The 26,549-nt window shown below is 37.0% G+C and overlaps 1 protein-coding gene across 1 annotated transcript in view; it reads left to right on the plus strand.

Annotated features, from left to right (window-relative positions):
- The window catches only part of DMD (dystrophin), a gene marked incomplete at both ends in the record, with an annotated part of 1,114,107 nt that overhangs the window by 409,235 nt on the left and 678,323 nt on the right, over positions 1–26,549 (plus strand). The window contains 8 exons of the mRNA XM_080612996.1: positions 7,186–7,331; positions 8,296–8,508; positions 12,462–12,575; positions 14,125–14,280; positions 15,785–15,955; positions 17,330–17,512; positions 19,035–19,169; positions 20,613–20,762. Of these exons, the coding sequence (XP_080469122.1) occupies positions 7,186–7,331; positions 8,296–8,508; positions 12,462–12,575; positions 14,125–14,280; positions 15,785–15,955; positions 17,330–17,512; positions 19,035–19,169; positions 20,613–20,762 (1,268 nt within the window). The remainder of the gene's footprint in view (positions 1–7,185; positions 7,332–8,295; positions 8,509–12,461; positions 12,576–14,124; positions 14,281–15,784; positions 15,956–17,329; positions 17,513–19,034; positions 19,170–20,612; positions 20,763–26,549) is intronic.

Here is a 26,549-nt window from a genome sequence, read left to right on the forward strand (position 1 = left end):
CAGGTGAAATTAAGGATATCAAGATGAAAGTGGCAAAGCAAAAGTAATTTTTATTTCCTTTTTTTCTGCTTCATGAATTCATGCACTGTGCTTTCTTTTCAAATTCTGATTCTATGTTCGCAGGATCAGTAATTCCCAATGGTGAAGTTACCATTGTTATCATTGTTGTTATAATTATAAATGATCAATTATTCAGGAGAAACAATGTTTCTCCTATTTATTTCAAGAACGACTTTAGAGAGTTTTTGCCTTCTATAATGACCATGAGCCGGCAGTGTGGGCTCGCAACCCAGAAAGCCAGACGTATCCTGGGCTGCATCAAGAGGAGCGTGACCAGCAGGTCGAAGGAGGTGATCCTGCCTTTCTACTCTGCTCTCGTGAGACCTCACTTGGAGTATTGTGTACAGTTCTGGTGTCCTCAACATCAAAAGGACATGGAACTGTTGGAACAAGTCCAGAGGAGGGCCACAAGGATGATTAGGGGGCTGGAGCACCTCCCATATGAAGACAGGCTGAGAAAGTTGTGTCTGTTCAGCCTGGAGAAGAGAAGGCTGTGTGGAGACCTCCTAGCAGCCTTCCAGTATCCAAAGGGGGCCTACAAGTATGCTGAGGAGGGACTCTTTATCAGGGACTGTAGTGACAGGACAAGGGGTAACGGGTTCAAACTTAAACAGAGGAAGTTTAGATTGGATATAAGGAAGAAGTTCTTTACTGAGAGGGTGGTGAGGCACTGGAATGGGTTGCCCAGGGAAGTTGTGAATGCTCCATCCCTGGTGGTGTTGAAGGCCAGGTTGGATGAGGCCTTGGGTGGCATGGTTTAGTGTGAGGTGTCCCTGGCCATGGCAGGGAGGTTGGAACTAGATGATCTTAAGGTCCTTTCCAACCCTGACTATTCAATGATTCAATGATTCTATGTCAAGATTCTTTAGAGTTTGTATTTACCCATCCCATGCTTGGAGTAATTTTGCATGTACATTTGCTTCTCTCTATATATTATATATATATTCTACTATATATATTCTTGTACGTATATTCTTCTGCATATACATTTGCTTCTCTACCTAATCTGCTACTACGGTATTTTAAAGTGGCTTACGTTACATACGTGCAACTCAGTCTTGGCATAATTTTATAAGACCACAAACCACAGTAACCATAACAGAATGACAACCATTTTGGGTCTTAATCATTTGTCTGCTTTTCCTTAAACTATGAATTGTTAAATTATTTTCATGTTTTAAGAATCTTAGAGAGATGGGTTATAAGTGACAGTCAAATTGTTATGATATGTATAATAATTTTTCTCCAATCTTTGCATACTCGAGGATGAAAAATATTATATGTGTCCTGTCCTGTAAATTTCATTACTGTTTGGTTTTGATGGATAAAGTTTGCTTAACTTTCTTTGAATGTCCTTTTTGAGTTGAAGATACACCACAGTTGTGTGTAAGAAAATATTATTTTAATAAGTAACATGCAGGCAATTTCATTTTTGTTTTGCATCCATTTCCTCTGGCAATTATTTTTTCTTTAAATAAAGAACAAAAGGACAAAGCAACCAGTGAAATTAATATGTAAGAGATAATGTCTTCTGCTCTTTTCCTCTCTAGTAAAAAATGAAAATTTATAAGGGTGGGAAATAAAATCTCCTAAATAATTTTATATCTTTAAAAGATATTTACTTGTATCTTGTAGAACTGAAGGAGGACTTCCCTTTTGTTTCTTTTAAGAACTTGATAGATAAGAGAATTGGAAGTGTAAATCATTTGCAGAATATTGTTTGTGTATTATACAAGATTTCTTATGATTCCACTTTGAAAGTTTCTGGTGAAAGATGTGGGAGAAGGGAATCACAATTTTTATGAAGTTGTCAATATAAAGACTTTGATGAATAGCTTCAAGTAGTTGTATTATAAAATAAGCAAAACAAAGTTGTGGGAAAATCAGCATGGTTTTAAACTGCAGTTACTACTGAGGAGATATTTATGGGAAATACATGCAGTACAATCTAGTTCATTCATTTCAGGGAATAAGTCTTTACTAAAATGATCCCATAGATTATATTTATTGTCTTTCTTCTTATTTCAAAATGATATGATGAACAGTGGGATATTTCCTCACTGTAGGAAATAGACATTGCAGTATATCCAGTGTGATTTAATAGTTGTTGAGATAATTGTGTTCTCATTTCATTTCTGATTTGGGAAAAGAGTTTTGACTGAAAAATCTGGTCACAAAAAGGAAACTGGGAGAAAAGATTAAAAACAAAAAGTATTTTACCTGTTTGGAAAACTATTTTCACATGTTTAACTATTTCTACTTATTAAAAATAAATCCTAATCATCTATCTATCTGCACATTTTATTTCCAGTTTAAGCACTTTCTCTAAAATAAATATACAACTGTAAATGTATTTGCCTGTCAGATCTCAAGGGTTACAGTGTTAGTCACACCAAAATGCATTGCCTACAAATGGAGGAGATTAATGCAACAACATTTTCCTATTATGGATGGGAACTGTATTCTGATATTTCACAGTAATGTATTTGTATTTTCCCTCTGTGATATTTTGTTACAGTTCTGTCTTTGGCCTAGTTTATCTGTAGCTGGGGTTGCAGATGTGCTCTGTCTTTCTGACTACCAATTTGAATTTTCATATAATATAGCAGAATCCGTATTAATGCACTATGCTTAGCATGCGGACATAAATCCACAAATATGAAAATTATGACATGTTGTCAATCTTAAAAAAAAAAAAAGAAAAGAACAAATCCAGAAACAAACCAACACGCACTCCCCATGCAAGAAAAAAGCCAAACATAACAAGCCACCAAAACTCCAGCTAGGAAAAGGACATTGAAAAGTAGTATTTCACTACTTGATCTGGAGCATTGAAATAGGAAAGCTATTATTTCACTCAACTTAAAAATGCTTTTTAAATGGAATACTTAATAACCAAATTGGAAAGATGCTAGCTTGATTAAATAAACATCTGTGATCTTAACTTGAAGTCGTATTTAGTCCTTCAACTAACAGAGAACATAACTCATTAAAATTGAATGAAACAATTTTATAGACAGATAGGAACAGCCTCATGCTCGCAGACCCTTGTCCTCATGGGGGACTTCAACCACCCTGATGTCTGTTGGAGGGACGGTACAGCTCGGCACAAGCAATCCAGGAGGTTCCTCAATTGTGTGGAAGAAAACTTCCTTCTGCAAGTAATAGAGGAGCTGACAAGGAGAGGTGCCGTGATTGACCTCATGCTCACCAGCAGGAATGGGCTGGTTGGAAATGTGGTGCTCCAGGGCAGCCTTGGTTCCAGCGATCATGAGATGGTTGAATTTGAGATCCTCAGTACAGTGAGAAGAGTGTGCAGCAAGCTCACTGCCCTGGACTTCAAGAGAGCAGACTTTGGCCTCTTCAGGAACCTGCTTGGTAAAGTTCCATGGGATATAGCCCTAGAGGGCAGGGGGGCCCAAGACTGCTGGTTGTTATTCAAGGATCACGTGCTCCAAGCTCAGGAGTGTTGCATCCCAACTAGAAGGAATTGCAGCAGGAGGGCCAGAATACCTCCATAGATGGATAAGGAGCTGCTGAGGAAACTTAGAGGGGAAAAAAAGACTTATAAAAGGTGGAAGCAAGGACAGGCAGCCCTGGAAGAATACAGGGATGTTGTCTGGGAAGCTGGGGTCCAGGTGAGGAAAGCTAAAGCCCAGTTAAAATTAAAGTTGGCTAGGGATGTGAAAGATAACAGGAAGGGATTCTATAGGTACATTGCGAATAAAAGGCAGACCAGGGGCAGCATGGGCCCTCTCTGGAAGCTATCAGGAGAACTGGCTACCCTGGATATGGGGAAGGCTGAGGTTCTTAATGACTACTTTGTCCCAGTCTTCATTGGCAAGTGCTCTGACCACACCACCCAAGTCTTGGAAGGCAGATGCAGGGACTGTAAGAATGAAGACCCTTAGGCCCACTGTAGGAGAGGATCTGGTTCAAGACCATCTTAAGAACCTGAACATGCACAAGTCCATGGGATCTGATGAAATCCATCGACGGGTCCTGAAGGAGCTGGTGAATGAAGTTGCTAAGCCACTGGCCATCATATTTGAAAAATCATGGCAGCCAGGTGAAGTTCCCAATGACTGGAAAAAGGGAAATATAACCCCCATTTTCAAGAAGGGGAAAATGGCTGACCCAGAGAACTACAGACCAGTCAGTCTCACCTCTGTGCCTGGCCAAATCTTGGAGCAGATTCTCCTGGAAGGCATGCTAAGGCACATGAAAAAGAAGGAGGTGGTTGGTGACAGCCAGCATGGCTTCACAAAGGGGAAATCCTGCCTGACCAATTGGGTGGCCTTCTATGATGGGGCTACGGAACTGATGGACAGGGATAGAGCAGTTGACGTCATCTACCTGGACTTGTGCAAAGCGTTCAACACTGTCCCACATGACATCCTTGTCTCTAAATTGGAGAGACATCAATTTGATAGATGGACCAGTGGGTGGATAAAGAACTGGCTGGATGGCTGCATGCAAAGAGTTGTGGTCGATGGCTCGATGTCTGGCTGGAGACCGGTAACGAGTGGTGTCCCTCAGGGATCGGTGTTGGGTCCGGTCTTGGTCAACTTCTTTGTCGGTGACATGGACAGTGGGATTGAGTGCGCCTCAGCAAGTTTGCTGATGGCACCAAGCTGTATGGTTCGGTTGATACGCTGGAGGGAAGAAATGCCATCCAGAAGGAGCTCGACACACTTGTGAGGTGGGCTGATGCCAACCTTACGAAGTTTAACTATGCCAAGTGCAAGGTCCTCCACCTGGGTGGGAGCAATCCCAGGCACAGCTACAGGTTGGACTGAGGAGATTCTGAGCAGCCCTGCATAGAAAGACTTGAGGGTATTGGTTGATGAGAAACTGAACATGAGGTGGCTTCAGTGTGCGCCCTGAAAGCCAACCGTATCCTGGGCTGCATCAAAAGGAGCATGAGCAGCAGGTCGAAGGAGGTGATCCTGCTCCTCTACTCTGCTCTTGTGAGACCTCACTTGGAGTATTGTGTACAGTTCTGGTGTCCTCAACATCAAAAGGACATGGAACTGTTGGAACAAGTCCAGAGGAGGGCCACAAGGATGATCAAGGGGGCTGGAGCACCTCCCGTATGAAGACAGGCTGAGAAAGTTGTGTCTCTTCAGCCTGGAGAAGAGAAGGCTGCGTGGAGACCTCCTAGCAGCCTTCCGGTATCCAAAGGGGGCCTACAAGTATGCTGAGGAGGGACTCTTTATCAGGGACTGTAGTGACAGGACAAGGGGTAACGGGTTCAAACTTAAACAGGGGAAGTTTAGATTGGATATAAGGAAGAAGTTCTTTACTGAGAGGGTGGTGAGGCACGAGAATGGGTTGCCCAGGGAAGTTGTGAATGCTCCATCCCTGGTGGTGTTCAAGGCCAGGTTGGATGAGGCCTTGGGTGACACGGTTTAGTGTGGGGTGTCCCTGGCCATAGCAGGGAGGTTGGAACTAGATGATCTTAAGGTCCTTTCCAACCCGAACTATTCTATGATTCTAAAACATTTGCAGTGTTTGTGTGGTTTTAAAAGTAAAACTATTATTATTGCCAAGCTTTCAGGATGAGTATTTCATGTGGTTTGGTGGAATTTGCTGTAGCAGCGAATCCTGTATTTTCACCTATTCTGAGGTACTCTTTGCTATGAAAGCCAGCTATTATTTTTATATAGCTCCTTGAGTCATATGTTAGTCCTAAGACTTGGTTTTCAATTACAGAAAACCATTTATGGAAGTCAAATATTACATAACAGAACTCCATATTTCTAAATAAAACTGATCTTCAGAATTGTATACTCCGTTAATATGTCTGAGCTGTCGGAATCATATCTCCATTCATTTGAAATGATGTGTTTAAATGCATATTCTATTCGGAAGTGGGAATTGTTTGGATTAAATAAATCAAAGACAATATAAATCTCACTAAGGAAATAAAAAGATTGAGAATGCTATTCAATGAGATGGAAAATGTTTGTTTTCTTTGTTTCCAAGAATGTATTATTATTGCTTTCTGTGTAAAGAAAATACATTGCAAGGAAAGAAATTCTTTTCTTTTCTAGTACCAAGTCCTCTCTTCTGTAAATCCCCAGGTGTGTGTGATATGTCAGATCAGCCAAGGTTTTCATATACAATGTGCATACGCCACAACAGAGAGCTTAAATGATGCTGATTTTAGTATGTCATTATGATGCCTAACTGAAAATATTTTTTTTTTTTAAGTAGCATTCTGTTGATCACTAAAAAATTAGGTTAATCTGGAGTATATTTAATTCTGAGAATGTAAGCAAGCTTGCACTTAAAAGCTTTGTGTTGTTTGTTAAAATGGCTTTTTGGAAAGCTATATAATTTCTAAGAGCTGTTCTTTCTGACATACCAGTAACATACAGGAGATAAATAGGTGCAACATTTTTTTTCTATATTCTTCATTATTATGTGGTACAAATTGGAAATGCTTCATTTCCAACCAACCATGCTATTTGCCTGCATTTTTTTCAGTGAGCAGAGAAGCAACTGTTGTTGAGGGCAGAGGGAGTATCTCTGCTAATGACTTGCTCATGTGTTGCCAGATGTTGTCTATTTACAGCAGCTGTAATGTTGGCACAATAAGCACAGTTCAATAAAATTCAGCTTTAATGCAAAAGAAAGATTAATTTTCTAACAGATGTCTTAAACAGGACATTTTACTTGAACAGAAACATTAAACACACAAACATGGGCCATAAAAGTGAATGTTATTTCATACTGCATTTCTGAAATTAGGTTCTGGATTAAGTACAATAGTTTGTTTGCTGATCTCTAAGCACACATATTCAAACAAGTTGTCTTGGCCATATAACTAGTCACGTGGCCTATGACAAGAGAGTCAAATGGCACACACCTGAAAAAATGACAGAGATATCATAAACTTTAGAATGAGTGTATTCATTGTTCAAAAGTTTTCTGCCTCCACAATTTTTGGAAAAATCAGATACTGACATACTGGACCTGTTGCAATCTGTTGCAAAATAGCCATTGGCTTCAGTGAGGCTCTGTCATTTATCCTTTTGTCAACCATCTTCTATCAGAAAACCGAATAATGAAGCACAAAATTATTTTATTTCTTTCCTTTTTCTTCCTCATTGAATGTAGTTTCTGACAGTTTGCCTCCTGCACACTACAAAGAGACAATGAACACTATACTTTTGTGGATCCAGCAGTCAGAAACTAAACTCTCCATGCCTCAGGTTGCAGTTGCTGAATATGAAATCATGGAGCAGAGACTCAGGGACCTCAAGGTGAGTGGTCAGGCTGTGGGAACAAATATCTCAAATGAAAAGTTTGGAGAGACAGAACCCTTAGTTGTCATGAGTCTGCTGAAGCCTATGGGTCTTGAGTGAGTTATACCCATTCAGGTTTTACACAAGGGCTTCAAGAGAGTTGCTACTCACATTGATCCTTAAAGGGTTGGAAATGTTCCTCATTATTGAAACCAATTTTCTAACATATTAAACATGTTAAGCAAAAGCCTTTATTTGTCCCCATGACATATAAAATATTTTTTTTATGATAGCTCTGGTAGTTAAGCATAGATTTAGCTCATTCCATTTTCCAGTGCTGACACGGAAACGATTGTGATTTGTAAAATGCAGCACAGGCTTTGTTAGATTTCCTGACAGATTTACAAGCAGACACAAATGTGGAACAAGTTTGCCAGTGGGTACAAACCTTCCCTGCATTTCAATGTTTGATATTTTCCACTACTGGATGGATAAGCAGCATGTGGTTTGATGCAACTAGTAATGCACATTCAGAAATAAATGTGGGATACAGAAAAAAGTTAGATACAGCAAACTGGGAAAATAATTGTGAAAGTTCTGAGAAGTTATCAAAAACTTTAAATCATAGAAGCAAGTCTAAGTTTATTCTTTATCTCCATGTACAGTCTGAGTCTTTTGAGATGTAATCATTAGGGGCACAGTAAATTCCTGCCTCAAATTGATGAAGTGTACATGGATCACCTCTATTAACAAGTATAAACACCTCTGGTTATATTCTCAATTCAACTAAAAAATCTACTTTCAAGTTTCTGTGAGAAAAGCAATTCTAAATTGTTCAGTAGAATACATCATTGGATATTTGAGCAAAGGTGACCTACATTTTTAGTTTTCAGTTGTTTCTTCAGCAATCTCACGTATGTTTGCAAAGCAAAGAGAATTGCTGGACACATGAATTAGGATACCATTTGCTTCTTATTCGTAGGCTTTACAGAGTTCTCTGCAAGAGCAGCAAAAGGGCCTGAACTATCTCAGCACAACTGTGGAAGACATGTCCAGGAAAGCCCCTGCAGAAGTCAGCCAAAGATATCGATCAGAGATTGAGGTGATCCTTGGCCGTTGGAAGAAATTATCAGCGCAGCTGGTGGAACATTGCCAAAAACTTGAGGAGCTTATGACCAAACTCCAGCGATTCCAGGTTAACCAAACTTTTTCAGCTTCAGCTACTACATGTCGGCTTGTGGCTGTGGGACTAGCATAGAATGCATTTATACACCTGCAGAAAATAATACCAAAGTGAAATATCAGAACAGTACATAAAATGTATTAAAATGTTTGGTTGATTTTGGTGGATCCAAGATTATACTTTGAACTCTGATTTTATGCCTATTTCTGCCAATGTTGTTTCAATGGCAAAACTTAACCTTGATTTCAGTGAAATTGCAACTAATATTCCTCTACTTAGTTTTTAAGTGTAGCTGAAGTACTTTTTCATGCCGCTGAAGTAGCTCTAAGCCTACTGATTCTAATGGACTAATTCGCATAATTAAATAATATGGTAGTATCTCAGCAGAGTTACCAGAAAGCAGAAGTGTACATGACTTACACAGTTGTGTGAATTTAGAATGATATTTAGAATGACAGCATTTTACTCTTACACTGTTTCTGTCATTGTGAAGATCTCCTATTTATACTTATTTGTAAATCACATCTATTAGCATTACATGGGATGTCTATGACCTAGATGTTATCAGATTTAAAAATAAGTCAATTTTTAACATAATCCTGGTCTATTTCTATATAATTTCAAGGGCAGATTTCAAAAAAGTCAGATCAACTAGTCACAAAACCAGAAAGTTTTTTTATGTTTTTATATGCTTTTCTGTCCTTGGCCCCATGCAAATGAATACTTGCATACTCATGGAAGATATTGCAAAGAAAATTCTGAAGGTTGTGGTCCTGCAGCTTCACTCAAAGCTGTGTTCTCACAGTGTGTTTCTTCTCAGTGTTCTCTCTACATTCCTTCTATCCACATCAAATATTTCTGTCCTTGACTTTGGTTTGCTGGTAGTAGAACATGATACATGATTAGCTCCATGTTGTAAAGTATAATTCAGTAGCGTGTGAACTGTAATTGGTATTTTCAGCTTAACTCAATAGAGTTGTCTGGTTAGGAATAAACTTTCTGACGAGGTATTCTTACACTTCTGCTTTTGTAGAGGAAAAAAGCTTTTTAGAGAAGAAAAAAGGTACTTACTATCATGCTATTCTTCATCAGTTAAGTAGAATGGGCCAAAAAAGGAGGAAACATTTATAATTTAGCTACTGAAGTGCCACATTGCTCTAAATTGTAACTTTGGCTCCATCAGAGCTACCTCTCTGATGTTTGAAGCTGGCCATGAGATGAAGTTTAATGGTATTATGGGATAATCATGGCCAGCAGCCAGGTACCCCAGCTGCTCTCATATGCCCTTTCCGTAGATGGACGGGGGAGAAAATAGGATGGAATAGCTCTTGGACTGAGATAAAGACAGGGAAATCATTTACCAGGTACCCTCATGCACAAAACAGACACAAGTTGAAGAAAATTAAAATAGATTTGGATAGTAAGAAACAAAGATAAAGATAAAAATTAAAAAAACACTTCCCCCCCTCCCTCTTTTCCTAGTCTGCACTCCATTGCTTTACTCTTTTTGACTCTCTCACCAAGGAGTGCAGGGGGATAGGGAATGGGAACTGTGGTCAGACCATAACAGCTCTTCTTTGCTGCTGCTTCCTTCTCACTTTTTTCCCCTGATCCAGCATGAGTTCTCCCACAGGCTGCAGTCTTTTGGGATATATCTCTTTCTTTGTGGGATCCTGTATTGGGTGCAGCTTCCTTTAGGGTACATCCACCTGCTCCAGTGTGGGATCCTCCATGGGCTGCAGGTGGATATCTGCTCCACTATGGACTCCCATGGACTGCAGGGGGACCCACCATGGTCTGTACCACATCTCTGCTCCAGAAACTTCTTCTCCCTCATTTTTCAGTGACCTTGGTGTCTGCAGGGCTGTTTCTTACTTCTCTCCTCCTCTTCCTGTCTGGTATTTATGCCTTTTCTTAACTATATTATCACCGAGTTGTCATTGGCTGACATAGAACAAGCTGTATCCTGTGATGGGTACCTTGGAGGCAGCTAGAACTGGCTGTGTCCAGCACAGGGTAGCACCTGTCCTCTTCTCAGAGGCCACCCTTGCTACCAAAACCTTGCCACATAAACCACATATAAACAGGAAAACTGGAAATCTGTTTTATCAGTAGTTTTATGAAATATTTGCAATTGCACAAAATAGAGCAGTACAATTTGCTTGAGAAGTCAATCTTTTGTCTTTTTTTCCCCTAAAATTTCAGAATGGAGGTTTAGAGGTTCACCCACTGCTCTTCAAAGGAGAAAGTCCTGAACATCATGACCATGCTCTGTAGAGCACGTATTTTAAAGCTGTGAGCTATTGTTGCATACAGATCCTAGACTTTACATTTACTGTTGAAGTCATCATAGTACACAGTTAATATAAAAGTATTTCTTTTCAACTCCTTGAATAACTTATTTTCCAAATTATTGTTTTAGCTGTTGTAGTTTATGGAATGCGTCAACATGGTGTACAATGATATCAGTGTCAATAAATAAAGTGCATTTGCAGTCTGATTCAAAATGCAAGTCATATATTCAGTCTTCATCAGTAGCTGGAGACTGATGTCTTTTTAAGTTAATCCCATCAGATCTATATTTTGCAGCATTAATGAATTATACTTAATGTATTCTTATAAAAGGATTAAAGTTTCATAATGAAATATGATTCTGAACTATTTTTACTGACTGATAATGGAATGCACCATAGACACTTCAACAGTGTTTTGGTAATTGAAAATCTGAAGTATACTGATAATTTCTGTATGATTATTTGTATTAACTCAGTTCAACGTCCGGGGTAGCCTGTTGTTATATGAAGCACACTAGGAAAATGTTCCCTTTTGTTGTCCATATCTAATAGTTGCTAACACATTTCTGTACACGTTTTAGGGCACAGTTTGTATTCTAATGAAATGTCCTTTTAAGTGCTTTAATTCAACTTTGTATTCAGCATATAATATCACTATGTACTTTGCTGTTGATGGAAACAGTTTGATGAAAAAATACTTTACAATTTGCCTTTAAAAATTTTGCCCCTTATAATTTTTATTTTAACATGTGTATGTCAATCTTTATCTAAGGTGTAATTTTAAGGTAATTTTAAATAACCTTTTTAAAATCTCATTTTATTTTTCAAGGTATTAGGTTATTTATACAAGTGTTCAAGGCCTGGTTGGACAGAGCCTTGGGTGACTTGGTTTAGGTTGGGGCATCCCTGCCCATGGCACTGGGGTTGGAACCAGATGATCTTCAGATCCTTTCCAACCCTAAGCATCCTATGATTCTATGATTCTGTGTTGCTGGAACTGATAATGTTCCCTCTTTTAAAACATTTGATGTTCAGCTTGCTTTATTAATTGCAAGGGTTAGTTAAGGACTGGAAAGCAAATAATTGATTACAAGTATTCTAGTGGTAGAAAGAACAACCGAGAGTCTCTGAAATTACTTATTGAGTCATATGATTTTAGTTTATGAATTGAATCTGTTTCAATTATTGGGTTGTTTTGGGTTTTTTTTTTTCAGAGTAGTAAGGGAGGATTTCTGTTTTGTGTTCTGGTATAGAAATAGGCAAATAGAACATGCAACTTCCAAAGAAGTCTAAAATTCAGATTGAAGCTGTGAAGGATTTGGTAGGTGAGCCTGAATTATCTGCCATGCATGAGTAGTCTGAAGCCATACAAGGAACCAATGAACGTATGTGCAGCATCTAAACACAAATGATATCTGGAAGGCATAATCTTGAGATCCAGAAAGTTGCCCACCCATAGATACATTAAACTTGGGGAGAAATGGTCAGAGTGTAGACTAAAGAGTCAATGACAATTCCAGGTAAAATTGGTTTTGCTTGTTTGCTGTGTTTGTGTTTTTCAGATAGTTCAATAATCTAGAAATTACATTGTGGTGAGTTTTAGTCATAGTGCCAGGATGAATTACACCACTGCCATCAGGCAATGCAATAAAATGTCTTTTTAATAAACAGAATGACACTAAAACACTGAAGAAGTGGATGGCTGAAGTAGATGTTTTTCTGAAAGAAGAGTGGCCTGCCCTTGGTGATTCAGAAGCACTGGAAAAACAACTTGAGCAATGTACAGTGAGTATTTCCCTGCCTGCTTGGCAATTATTCTTCTCTGTGAGTCCAGCCTCCTCAGATATTACACAACTAATTACTGTTCCTGAAAATAAATTTATGTTGTAAGGGTATTGTCTTCTGCAATGTATTTAAACCTCCTGCGTATCCTGGGTTTGAAGTAAAATTCTGCTAAAAAATGGGAAACTTCAATACAGAAAGGAGGCATTGAGGGACCCTATCATTATGGTCACTCAATGGAGTGACCATAGTGGAGCAGAACATCAGTGTACTTACAGCAAGTAAGTTTGTAGCCTTTTAAGATAACTGTTTATTTACTTCGTTGGGCTTACAAACATTGCATGTTTATTTGTTGTAAGCTGAATAATCTGTGCCAGAACATCTCTTTCTGTATGTATTATTCATACATGATTTACAAGCTTTTCTGACTATACTGGAAGAACTTGCAGGTATTGTGAGTTATAAATATAATTTTTTTTTCCACTAAACTTAGAAGTTCTAGGATTTTTACCCAGCAGAATTTTAAAGAATTATGAAGTATCGATAATTCCTTCATGGGTTTGCAACTTCTTCTGCTTGTCCCAGCAGAGTGTATAAATGCAGTGAATCCTGTAATCCATGATAGTCTCTGTCTCTGTATTCAGAGGAATTTACATGTTCTGAAAATGATTTAGCAGAACATGTAAATATGATGAAACAAACATATTGATCTTGCAGAGCTATGAGCTTCTCAGGCTTCCTGTCTTATTGCTTACCTAAATAAAAAAATTAACAAATTATATAGGACAAATCTTACTTCTACAGAGTGGCAAGCTACATGTAACTCCTTTAGACTCTGTCACCTGAATTTATGAAGGGTTTGTGTAAATATTAGCCATTACTGTCAAATATATAATAAAGCTACCAAAATCTTGATCATCTTTTATGCATTTACACTTTGAGCCTTTTCCACTGTGTAGGAAGCCCAGGTAACATTTGCAGCACTGAAGAAGGCCTTAGGAAATAGAATTTGAAGTGGCAATATAGAACTACCTCAAGGTTTAAATAATAATCAACCAAAAAAAAATTCTAATAACTAGAAATAACCCAGGAATATTAGCATTCAGATTATTTTCAGGAAGTTATCAGATGAATTACCAACCCAAGGGTAATGCTGGCATAAAGCATAAAGTTAATAAGATGGCTTCACTAATAATTTTCCATTATTATGATGGGATGCTCTTTCACAAATGTGAATAAAAGATCTAGTCATTGTAAAAATTATAATATATGTAATATAACATTATTTGTGTGTGTGTAAATAGCATATATATAAGATTTGAAACTTGCATATTTTGCAAATGAACTCTATCTGATATAGCATAGCTTATTACGTTACAGCTCTCATTCCTTTTTTATTGATTTTCATAGTTTAGTCTGTTAATTACGCTCATTTGAATGGAGATCTGGACCAAAGAAATGGCAGGATCTCACGTAGACACATTTTGATGGGGATAGCATATCTGAAATTTTGTGTGAATGCTGCTTACCTAATCTTCTGCTATTCCTTTAGGCTTTAGTAAACGATATCCAGACAATCCAGCCCAGTTTGAACAGTGTTAATGAGGTTGGGAAGAAAATGAAGAGTGAAGCGGAGCCAGAATTTGCATCCAGAATAGAGAAAGAACTGAAGGATCTCAATGTTCAATGGGAACACATTTGCCAACAGGTACAAAGTCTTCCTTTGTGACTAGTTAATTTTAAATTAATAATTAGGTTTCTCATTAGCAGAATTTTGTTTTCAATGCATTTCTGGTAGATATGAAACTGAATTTAGATATGTTTGGTTCATATTAATAATTTTTTTTTTAACTTTATTTAGCATGTAGCAATACATGTAAAGTATATTTATTTATAATACAATATATTACTGGTTTTATAACAGAGTTAAATACTAATATTTTAGGTAGTAACAGCAATTTATGGCTCCTTCAACACTAGCTTTCTGAAACTGATAATGTAGCATCTGCTAAAAAAATCAGTTTCTGTATTTAGTGTCACATTTTCCGCTGCATCGTTGTACTCTTGTGTCGTTACTCTATATGAAATAAGACGTTAAAGGTGAAGAATCCAGAATTCACTAACTTGGAATTAAGGGTATGTGCACATATATGTGTGTGTGTGAATTCGTCTCCAGTGGTTGCATGAATTTATAAGAATGTGTCATAACAGGAAATGATAGTTCTTTTATTTTAATTAAAGTAATTCATAATAAATAATTTTACAGGTTAAGGAAGTTAAAAATGAATGTTGTTTCATTGGTGGTGTTTGGATTCTTATTCTTTATGGCAGTTCAAAATTTTACCTTTTTCTACTCACTCATTCGTTTGTCTACCTTCTTTATGTATATTTGCATAACAGTGAAACTATTACCTTTCTGGGTGGTCTAATGTTTTCTAAAATTATTATTATTCACTTTACATGTGAAAAATATCCTCTGTATATTTTTCTGATAAATATATACCAAAAAAGTTGATCTTTGAAATGTGTAAGACATTTATTTGATCCAGTCCTGTAGTCTTTTCCCATCAACTAATGTGGAGGTTTTAAATGCTTATTTTGGTTATATTAATAAGTTAGATACCTTTGAACTTCTCTCAGAGAAATTTCAAATAATCATATAATTATAGAACCTTAAAATGGTTTGTGTTGGAAAAGACCTTAAGGATTGTCTAGTTCCAGCCCCTTGCCATGGGCAGGGACACCTAGCACTAGACCAGGTTGCTCAAAGCCCCATCCAGCCTATTCTCTAGCAAGTTGCACTCAAAGTGGTTAGAAGGTCATCTGACTTCATAGCTCTGCTTTTATCCTTGGATGCACTTTCAAGGTCTCTTGTGATTGTTTTTTTTTTAAAATCTTATAGAAATCCTGGGGTGATTTTTTTTTCAGATTTTTGTTTTTCTAATGAACTTAACATATGGTGCAGATTCTTGATTTAGGACGATAAAAAACTCATTCTGCAAAGCAATAATTTGCTAAAAAATATATATATACACACACATGTGTAATACTTTCTCCATTACCTATTATTAATACCCATCTAATTATGTAACATCTGTCTAATTACAGCAATATTGTTAGTATAGGATTTAATTTGGTTTTTTTCAGGCTAAAGTATTGTCAAGTTTGTACAGTACCCTTGCTTTAAGTGCCATATATTTTCTTTCTGAAAGGCCTATGATAAGAAGGCAGCTTTAAAAGGTGGTTTGGATAAAACTGTGAGTCTCCGAAAAGATTTGTCAGAGATGCATGAGTGGATAACACAAGCTGAGGAAGAATATCTGGAAAGAGATTTTGACTATAAAACACCTGATGAATTACAGAATGCTCTTGAAGAACTGAAGGTAAAAAGATGAACTGAAACTGAAATTTATACATTGCACTCCATAATAAAATAGGTAAAATGTATACTTTTAGACACAACTCCTCTATGGACTTCTGGTGAATTTTCTGTACTTCCAGCTGGAATAAAGATATGTACAAACTGTGACACCTCAACCTATGCAAATAATCAGATCATCTGTCATGCATCCCTGCAACTGCTTCTGATTATCCTTTCCCTGAAGGCTTGCAGCCTATTACAAAACAGGCAAAATCTGGACCAGAATTCTTTGTTCATCCTGCAACCCATTCCTCCCCACAGCTAGGAAGAATGACCTCTTAAACTTTCCCTGGCAATGAAAGTCTGATCTCAATTATTCTGGTTCATGGACTTCCTCAGACCCAGAGAGAAAGAAAGCTGCTGGGAACAAGGTTTTGGTTTAATGTTTTTGGGTCAGGAAGTTCTCATCTTAAATTCCTGTGAAGACCAGTGCATACTGATGACACTATGTATACCATCACTGTTTCTGGTAGTGATATGGCTCTAATCATAGACACTCTCCCACTGTAAGCACTCATACGAAACAATACTAGGTATGACAATGCTGTATCTTATTAATGAGACAGCATAACAAGAGTGAGAGTATCAGAAGTTGGAGGAAAAAAGGTGGGAATTGAATTCATCAGTTGTTGTGGTTACATAGACTAAACCAGGGGAAAGCTGGCAGGTGGGTGTTCCAGATCCATTATGTAGGATTTGTTAATTGCCACCCATTTGTGGTTCTCTGTGTCTCTCAGATCGTTATATTTCCTATGTCTGTTCTTTGTTAAACTTTTCTGCCTAGGGTCTAACGCAGAAAGTGCAGTTTAGGAGGATGTTTCCTTTTTACTTTGTCCTCTCTTCATGTTAGCTTAATGTTCGCTGGGGTGAATAATAGAGCTGATTTTTCTCTCTGTAAAGTGAAAGAATGAAATCAACATCAATGTTCTCATAAAAGTATGAAATGAACACTGGAGAAAAATTGTTTTCTCCGTTTCTCTTTAAATGCAGGTTAATGACAGTGTCACAGAGAGGAAAACCATTCAGAAGTATTTCCCTTTTTTTCCTGTTTTACTGCTTGTGATGGTACCTTTAAACCTGGGTACATGAATTTGTAACATAAAAAAAAAAAAACCACAAAGTTTTTGGATTGCATTAAAGATTATATCAGAAAGTCTGAGAATTAAATGATTCTTGGTTTTTTGGTTTTTGTTTCTTGGATTTTTTTTGTTATTGTTGTTGTTGTGGGGTTGTTCGTTTTTTTTTTCCTTCCAGCAGAATTCTGAGGGAATTCTAACAGTTATTAGAAATAAGTGTCCTTCTTAAGCCAGGACTAATTTTTTTTTTTTTTTTCCAGAGAGCAAAGGAGGAAGCCATGCAGAAAGAAGTGAAAGTGAAGCTTATTGCTGATTCTGTGAATAATTTTATAGCAAAGGCTCCACCTGCAGCTCATGAGGCTTTGAAAAAGGAGCTTGATGTTCTAATTACCAGCTACCAGCGACTCTGCAGCAGACTGAATGGAAAGTGCAAAACTTTGGAGGTTGGATATCTTGTCAATCATTATATTTATAGCCTTTCTAACTGAAAAAGTAAGGTAGAGAACAAAGATGTATTATCATATGAGATCATGAGTAGCCCAGGCTGTCCTTGCTTTATGAACCATATACAGAATACCAAATTGTATGAATTATATACAACATCTTTTTTGAGAATCATGTATGCTAGAGAAGAAAAGCCTTAGACATGGCTCTTAGGTGGGAGACAGCAATGGCTGCTCAGGGTTCTTACCCCGTCTGAGATTAAGCCAAGCATCTGCTTTCTGTAGCAACCGTGTGACATCATCACCAGTTCCTATAGGTTTTTTTCTTCCATGGCTGAGGATTTTGGTTGAATGGCCTGAAGCTGGTGATGTTATCTCAGCATGGGAACTGCATTTGATCTGCTGGCAATCTGAGTATCTCATGCATTTTGAGTTGATGCTGCCATTTTGGCCAACTCCATTACAGATTCTTGGCATAGGAGTATTTGCATTTTATACAGTGGTTACAGTGAGTTAGGTGTGATTTTTATTGTGAACTAATTTGCAATACCTAACTTCATGCATGACAGTTATATACCTGCCTAAAATTTATCTCCTCTAAATTTCACTGTGAAAATTAAGTGTGTAGTCTAAGCTGGTAATCTGTATTTCTTCTAATCATTGATGATGTTGTTTGTTAATATCTCTCTATAACCTCCTTCTAAACCAGATACTTACATCTGATAGGACCAAAGTTAGATGAGATAAATTGAACTCTAGGAAACTATCTACAAACAGCCTAATGAATCTCCATAAAGTTATTTTAACTTCTACAAACAAAAAATGTAACAATGAAAAGATGGTTTATGAAGTGTTTAAATGTTTTGCTTGTGTATGAAGTGCTGGGTTTAGCTGCCTATGTAAGTATGTTCAGGCACTGTAAAAATAAAATATTAGACAATAATAAGAGAATAATAACATAATTTCAATTAGCAACATTGTTTAGTATTCTAGTACTAAAGTGGTCTATAAACTGCACTAAATGTGGTTCAGAATTAATTTCCATAGATATTTCAGTCAGAATTCTTGAGAGCTGTGTTTTTAGACATTTTATGAACCTGTGCTTTTAGTAATTAATATACAGAATATATAAGCAACCTAACTACATCTTGTAATAAAGGCATAAACTTCTAACATGAGTGTTTAAAAATTCTGATAACTTGCATATTTATATATTACAAGAAAATTTTACAGAAAAGCATATAAAGTAGAAAATACATGAGACAGAAAATTCAAGTTGTATTTTGCAGTAGTGCTTACTTTTTCATGTTATGTTCTGTGTTTTTTTCTGTTTAATGAACATGTTTTGGATGTATATTTATTCGAAACCTATAAATACTGAGAAGAAAATCAACCATATGGCACCATAGCCATCAGGTATCAACCATGTTGTTTTGGGGATGAAGCATGCAATGTTTTCAATAGTTTAATGAGTGAAAGCTGGAAGATTTTCAATCTTGATAAACTTCTTTTTCTCCATTAGGAGGTATGGGCATGTTGGCGTGAATTATTGTCGTATTTGGATGCAGAAAATAAATGGTTGAATGAGGTTGAACTGAAACTCAAGGCAACTGAAAATATTCAGGGAGGTGCAGAAGAGATTTCTGAGTCTCTAGATGTAAGTGTGATGTTAACGATCTCAAACCACCTGTACTGATAAATTCTAAATCACATTGCATTCAAAGCAAACTATGAATCAACATTGCATGTGAGCAAGATGCAGAATATTTGGAAAGTCCTATGTTCTCAGTTGATTCAAAAAATAAGGTTTTGTGTTCAGATCTACAGAAGTGGAACAGAGTAATTAAATTATTGTGCCTGATGTCATAGACAATTTTTGGTGACAATAAAATACATGTTATTAGAAAACATGGCGTCACCTAGGCCAGTCAAAAAATGTTGAAGACTTCACAGAGAGCAAACTAGCACTGCAACTCTGTTTATTTTTCTGTAATTTTTATTCACGGAACTTAATTTTTATTAATTTCAAATGTGTAGAAATTAAGTTAAAACTATTAGTGGATCAAATACAAAACATTACATAGATAATGCATTCTTGCTGTTGAATTTAATCCATTCAGATGCTCAAACAAATTTTTTTATTGTCAAGTACACAAATAGTCCCATTGAACTTACTGGGCATAGTCCACATTTTTAAAATCAAACACCCTGCAGAGAAGGACTTGGGGGTGTTGTTTGATGAGAAACTGAACATGAGGTGGCTTCAGTGCGTGCTTGCAGCCCTGAAAGCCAACCGTATCCTGGGCTGCATCAAAAGGAGCATGAGCAGCAGGTCGAAGGAGGTGATCCTGCTCCTCTACTCTGCTCTTGTGAGACCTCACTTGGAGTATTGTGTACAGTTCTGGTGTCCTCAACATCAAAAGGACATGGAACTGTTGGAACAAGTCCAGAGGAGGGCCACAAGGATGATCAGGGGGCTGGAGCACCTCCCATATGAAGACAGGCTGAGAAAGTTGTGTCTGTTCAGCCTGGAGAAGAGAAGGCTGCTTGGAGACCTCCTAGCAGCCTTCCAGTATCCAAAGGGGGCCTACAAGTATGCTGGGGAGGGACTATTCATCAGGGACTGTAGTGACAGGACAAGGGGTAACGGGTTCAAACTTAAACACAGGAACTTTAGATTGGATATAAGGAAGAAGTTCTTTACTGAGAGGGTGGTGAGGCACTGGAATGGGTTGCCCAGGGAGGTTGTGAATGCTCCATCCTTGGCGGTGTTCAAGGCCAGGTTGGATGAGGCCTTGGGTGGCATGGTTTAGTGTGAGGTGTCCCTGGCCATGGCAGGGGGGTTGGAACTAGATGATCTCAAGGTCCTTTCCAACCCTAACTATTCTATGATTCTATGAAAAATATTTGTTTTCAGTAATAAGTAGTACAGAACATTGACTACCAAGACATGGGACATAGATATTTTTATTTTTCTCTCTACTTTTACTGTGTATGAAATTTGAAGTTTCTTACTTAAGTTATTAAGGTGAATTATGATTCCTGTGTAGAACCTAATTTGCAGAAAGATAAACAGACTGTGCTTTTGATCTTTTTCCAGTCTTTGGAACGTTTAATGAGACATCCAGAAGACAACCGCAATCAAATTCGGGAATTGGCTCAGACTTTAACTGATGGTGGAATCTTGGATGAATTGATCAATGAGAAACTTGAGAAGTTTAATACTCGATGGGAAGAAATTCAGCAGGAGGTATATTTAATAGTTGACCTGTCCTCCCATTAAACAGCTGACAGCCTAGCAAACTAAAAAAGTTATTTTGTAGTTATGGTTCCTAAACAGTATACAAAGACTTATTTTTAAGTAGGGTTTTTTTTTTCCCAATATCTAATCTAAATCTAATCTAATAAGATGAAAGATTGTAATAGGAAAAAATTAGGAAAAATTGGAAAAAAGTAGAGATAATAGGAAAAAATTCTTTACTGTGAGGGTGACAAAGCACGGGCACAGGATGCCCAGAGAAATTTTGGCTGCCCCATCCCTGGAAGTGTTCAAGGCCAGGTTGAATAGGGCTTTGAGCAACCTGGTCCTAGTGGAAGGTGTCTCTGCCCATGTTCAGGAGGTCTGGAACTAGATGATTTTTAAGGTCCCTCCCAACCCAAATCATTCTGTAATTCTATAAAGTGGACATTTTGCATAGGTGTGGTTGGCTAACTCCAGTATGTAGTAAAGTACTACATAGCTACTTTCTCAGTTCTTCTGGTGGAGAGACGAGGGAGAGAACTGGAAAGGCAAAAGTGAGAAAACTCATGGATTGAGATAAAGGCAATTTAATAAGTTAAAGAGAAAAAGGTAAAAAACAAGTGATGCTTTCAATCACTCACCACGAGGAGATCAATACCCTGCCAGTCGCTGAGCAATGGCAATTTTGGAAGAACTTTCCTCCACACACCTTTTATTACTGATCATGACTCTGTGTGGTACAGAATCTCTTTGGTCAGTTCAGGTCAGCTGTCCTGGCTGTTCTCTTCCAGTTCTCTGGGAGGTGCAGAGGGGAAAAGAGTAGGCCTTGGCACTCTATAAGCACTGCTCAGCAATAACTAAAAGTGCGAATGTACAGGGACCTTCTAGCATGTATAAACAGGATTTTCAAATATTCTGAGTCATGGCTAAATATAATAGTACACATTAAATCAATATTCAGGCCAGCTGCAGGGGTTAAATGTGGAAAGTACAACACGAAGATGTTGTGTGAAATTCTGGAGACAATTTGGATAATTATATAAGCAAAATATATTTTAAATTTATTCATTGCTTTCCAATGTAGTTTAAATATAGGAAAAAACACACAAGAGAAGGGTGGAGCCCTCTCCCTTCTTTGAAAGTTTGATCTGGTATTTAGTAGTCAAAGGTGAGATCTCTGTATGAATAGAAGAGCTGTAAAGAAACTACTTCAATCACGAGTGACTCAGTCACCCTGCTTCTATATTTTCTACAACAAAATGTTTTATTAATTTTTCCAGTGAAGTCTCACACACTTTGTTTTTTTGTAGATTCCTGACACTGAATTTTCTGTGCTGTTTGTATAGCCCTGTTGAAATCCAAACAGCACACACTCTCCTTGCATAAAAATACACTGCAGGTGCATAGCACTATTCAGCCTGTGTTCAAGGTCACTTCTACTTCAGACAAATAGGCTGTCCTAATGTGGTTAATTTATTTTTTTTTACTTGAATAATTGTGCAGGTAATTACCAAGACAATAAGCTCATGTGGACAGAAACTGATAGGTGAAATATTTATTCATTACTAATAGAGCAACCAATCCAAACCCCTGCCATGTGAATGATGCTGCAAGACAATGCAGCATTGCTACTGAGGCAGAGATTCATTTTTAAAGGCAGATAATGGCTTCATGTTTGTATACCTTATCTTCTTTAGTTAACAAAGACTGAGTGTGTTTACTTTGCCTTTGAACATCTGGGGCTGATCAATAAGCAACATATACCCTATCTTTACTTTTCAAGGACTGACTCACTTACAACCTTATATATTGGATCTAAAAAACACTGTTGCCTGAAGAACTTCAATATAATATTGCAGGTGGCTATCATCCTCTGTAATGGTGAAAGTGATTTACATCCTATCCAAGCAAACTTCAGAAATGTCTTCAGATATTCTTGAGGCTATGCTTGCAAAGAACTGTAAAAACCATTATTTTTCAGATGAGTTTTGCACAAAATTCAATTGTTATTACTGGGGACTGTCTCTTAATTTATTTTAGGACTCCCCTCAAGATTACCCTTTGTTTCTTTCAAAGAGCACACATTCATCATTTGACACATTTTTTGTTTTATTCTCCTGTCAAGAGGAGAAAGAATTCTTCATGTTCCATCTCCACGTGATTACTTTGAAAACTGCTAAGAGGACTGCTTTTATATGTTCTGAAGCATTATCTGTCTGCAGTCATACTCTAAAGAGATAAATCAGGCCTCCTTGGTATAGTTTCCAGTTTTGGAATAGTTAATCAAAGATGAATATCGCTTTATGGTGAAAGGTCAAATATTTGTAGCCACTTAATTTAAAAAAACACTGTGAAGGTACTACTAGAATTTGTACAAGAATTAGTTCCAGCTTGGAGGGTGTTAAAATTTCCTGGACCCAAAATGCATGCTTTGAATGTTAGAAAAGGTGCTTTTAGTTTAGCCTAAAGACTAATCCACGCTGGTTCCAGACAAGAAGCGGAGATTAACACAATAACAATTTGATGCAAATCATACAGTGATGTTGTAATATATCTCAGGCACAACTGTTATAATACCAAAAATTGGGTGAAATTTTAAAGTAATGTAAACAAGTAAAGAAGTGATTTTAAAGCTTCCTAATTTTTTATTATTTCACTTTACCCTGCAGTAGTAATATTTCTCAATAAAGCATATAACTGAGCCAAAAAAAAAGAAGTCTAACCTATTTCTGACTTTCTTAACAGATCCCTTTCCATGAGCTGTAACTTAGTGATTTTTCTTCTGCATTTTAAATAAATATACCCTGTAGTAAAAGCACTATAATTTTCAATAGTTTTTGTTCTTGTTCTACAGTACAACTGCCAAGTACTGCCTTAACAACAAAACTCAGTTTGTTTTTCACCACAAAACTCTAATGAACATCTAACTGTATATGTAACAAATGTCTAAATACATGAAATGTACTATTTAAGGAAAAAGCGATAATGTCTATAAATATAGCTTTATAACATTCAACATCAAAGAATGAGCTAGTCATAAGCAAGTGTTCGAGCACCTCCATCTTTCCTCATACTTGATTGCCTCTCGGTGCAGCCTTTCACTTAATACGGCATTTTATATGGATAATATGCAACATTGCCACTTACCATCGATCTTCGTTAAATTGTAAACAGATTTCTGCAATACCCATATCATAAAAAATAAATGTAGTGCTTAATCATAAAAAACAACTAAAAAATCTATAAAAACATGTGGAGACTTTACTAAAAAAAATCAGACTGTAAATATTTTTTCTTTTTCATTCTGATAATGTCTAACAGGAGGTTTTTTGTTTGTTGTTATTGTCCTTGACAGCTGTCAACATTTCACTGGCTCAGAAATAATTAAACAGTTGGTTATTTTCCTGAGATTTTCTATTTAGCAATTAACTGTCAGATGCCTCCCCTTAGAGACCAAACCCTTCAGGTTTATCAGCTATGATCTGAGGAACAGAAAAAACATCTTTCAGAGAAAAAAAAAAAAAAGAGGTGATCAAAAAACCCAAAAAAAAACCCAAACAAAAATTCCTGAAGATCATAAATTGCAATATTTCTGTATTGTAAAAATTTTCAGCTTTCACATGCCTTAAAAATATGCATATACAGATTTTCACCATGCACATCTGTATATCTTTCAGGGACAAATTTGAAACTCGGGTTCACAGGTGTGTGTAGTATGTGTGCCCCTTTTTGTAAAGTCCTACAGTGCTTATCTCCATCAATAGCTCTCTTTTCTCCTGAAAGAGAGGAAGAAGCCTCCTCCATATTGTGTCATTCCCTTTGGTTGAATCAATAAGTATTCTGCAATGACAGTGACAGAGCCAGGGACCTACTTAATACACATGATTAGAATTCTGAGTCAGCTGTTTTGTACTGGAGAAATATTTTACATTACATAAGTGTATTGTACCTTTTATAAGATTATTGTGAAGACTTTTTTTTGTTACATTTGTTGTGTGAATTGAACAGGGTCAGATAGAGGCATGACATTAGGTGAGCATGCAGGATGGGGTCTGTTCCCAGTGTGATACAGACACAAACATTAAAGCAGCGCACATTTATATATGAGAAAATCATCACAACAGTAAAAGAGCCATTTCCCAGCATTTGGCTATTTGGGTCTACTTTCACTGCCCAAATAATTCCTCTGTTCTACCACCATATTCACATCTTGGTCTGATACCAACAGATCATCTACACTGTTCACAGTTTTTGGAAAAGATGTACTTTCACCTCATTTGGAAGATACACAATGTTACACAGGTTCTCAGACTGTAATCAAATTCTCTCTGAGGACACTGAAACAGCAATGTTTTGTCTGTGTGTATGTGTACATGTTGACATTGTGAGCACATAAAAGTATCCTAAGCATGCATATATATTTATCTGACTTCTCATTTGTTTCAAATCCAGCCCTAAAAATTAAGTCACCCTTGCAAGGATTCGTTGTACTTCTTTCTTTATCTGCTTTAATATTTGATCAGTGAGTTTGGGAATGGTTTAATTTTTCCACTTGCATTCTAAGGGGTTTAATATAATTTCTGCTGATAACTAATTCATTGTGTGCATGCAATCTGCTCCTGAGTTTGCAGCAAATTTATCTTAAGCAAGTGCCTAGCTGTAGATAGTAGTTAATGTGGGTCAGCATTTAACAAAGGTTCAAAACTTCAGGTATTGTTATAAAAAGTAGTTTTTCAGAAGGACGTACATGAGTTTGTGTCCTATTCGCCAGAAAGTGTAGGCATGTATTTTAATGAGTAATAAGAATGGAACTTCCTCAGTGTCTTATTTTAAATTGTGAGATCTTCTGAACATTGGGAAACTGCAGCCCTCAATATGAATTGTATTATGCACTTAGGTTTGTCATACTAGTTATCCAAAGAGATCAGTAAATGCTTCCTGAAGAATGCCCTTATGTGTGGGCTGTAAAACACTACGTACCATTTCTGATCTAATGTGTCTTTCAATCTACTGTACAGTGATGCAAATGGAAAGGTAGGGAGTGACTGTATCTTATCCAGTCTTACAAATTAATGGTAAGGTGTGCCAAGGTAAATGGAAGCTGTGGTTTTTAACCCTGCTGCTTTGAACACACTGAGAACATTGTAATATAAAATCTTAAATCAGGTGAAGGTAAAAGTCATTTAAGTCACAAGCCTTAGTACTGTACTGCAGTTACCCTGTTTTAATAGTTCATTTGATAGGGTAATAATACCTTAGTGGATCAGGTGCTTCCATTAACACTGACAGTGTGTGTCTGTAAAGCTGCTCAGTTCCACAGAAGGTTTCTGGCAATAATTCAAGATTATCTGATCAGCTGTTTTGAAATAGCACAAAGCAGCTTACAAACACAAATATAGGAACCAACATACTGGTTATTTCCCTATCCTTTAACTAAGTCCAAGAGCTAGTAAGAATGCTCACAAGAAATAATCTTTTTCATTTGTCAAATGTGAAGCTCTATAAGAATCTGAGCTCTGTGAAAAAGGTAGATATATCAAATGTTCTCACCGAACTGCTGAGAGATATTTTTGTTCAAGGCAAGAGTTTTGTAATAGGTATGAAATCAAATTAAAGTATAGCTGCTTACCAAAGAGAAAAAGTATGATTTGACTTGAAAAATGACAGGACACTCAGCAATGTTATTTAAAGGGTGCTTGCTTTCTCCCTCCTCCTTTGATTCATGTCAGAGAAAGTTACTTTATTCTATGGTCAGCAGTATGGCTGGGCTTGTACAGACAAAAACTGTATTGCATA

Source organism: Psittacula echo, assembly GCF_963264785.1.
Source record: "Psittacula echo genome assembly, chromosome: 3".
NCBI lineage: Eukaryota > Metazoa > Chordata > Aves > Psittaciformes > Psittacidae > Psittacula > Psittacula echo.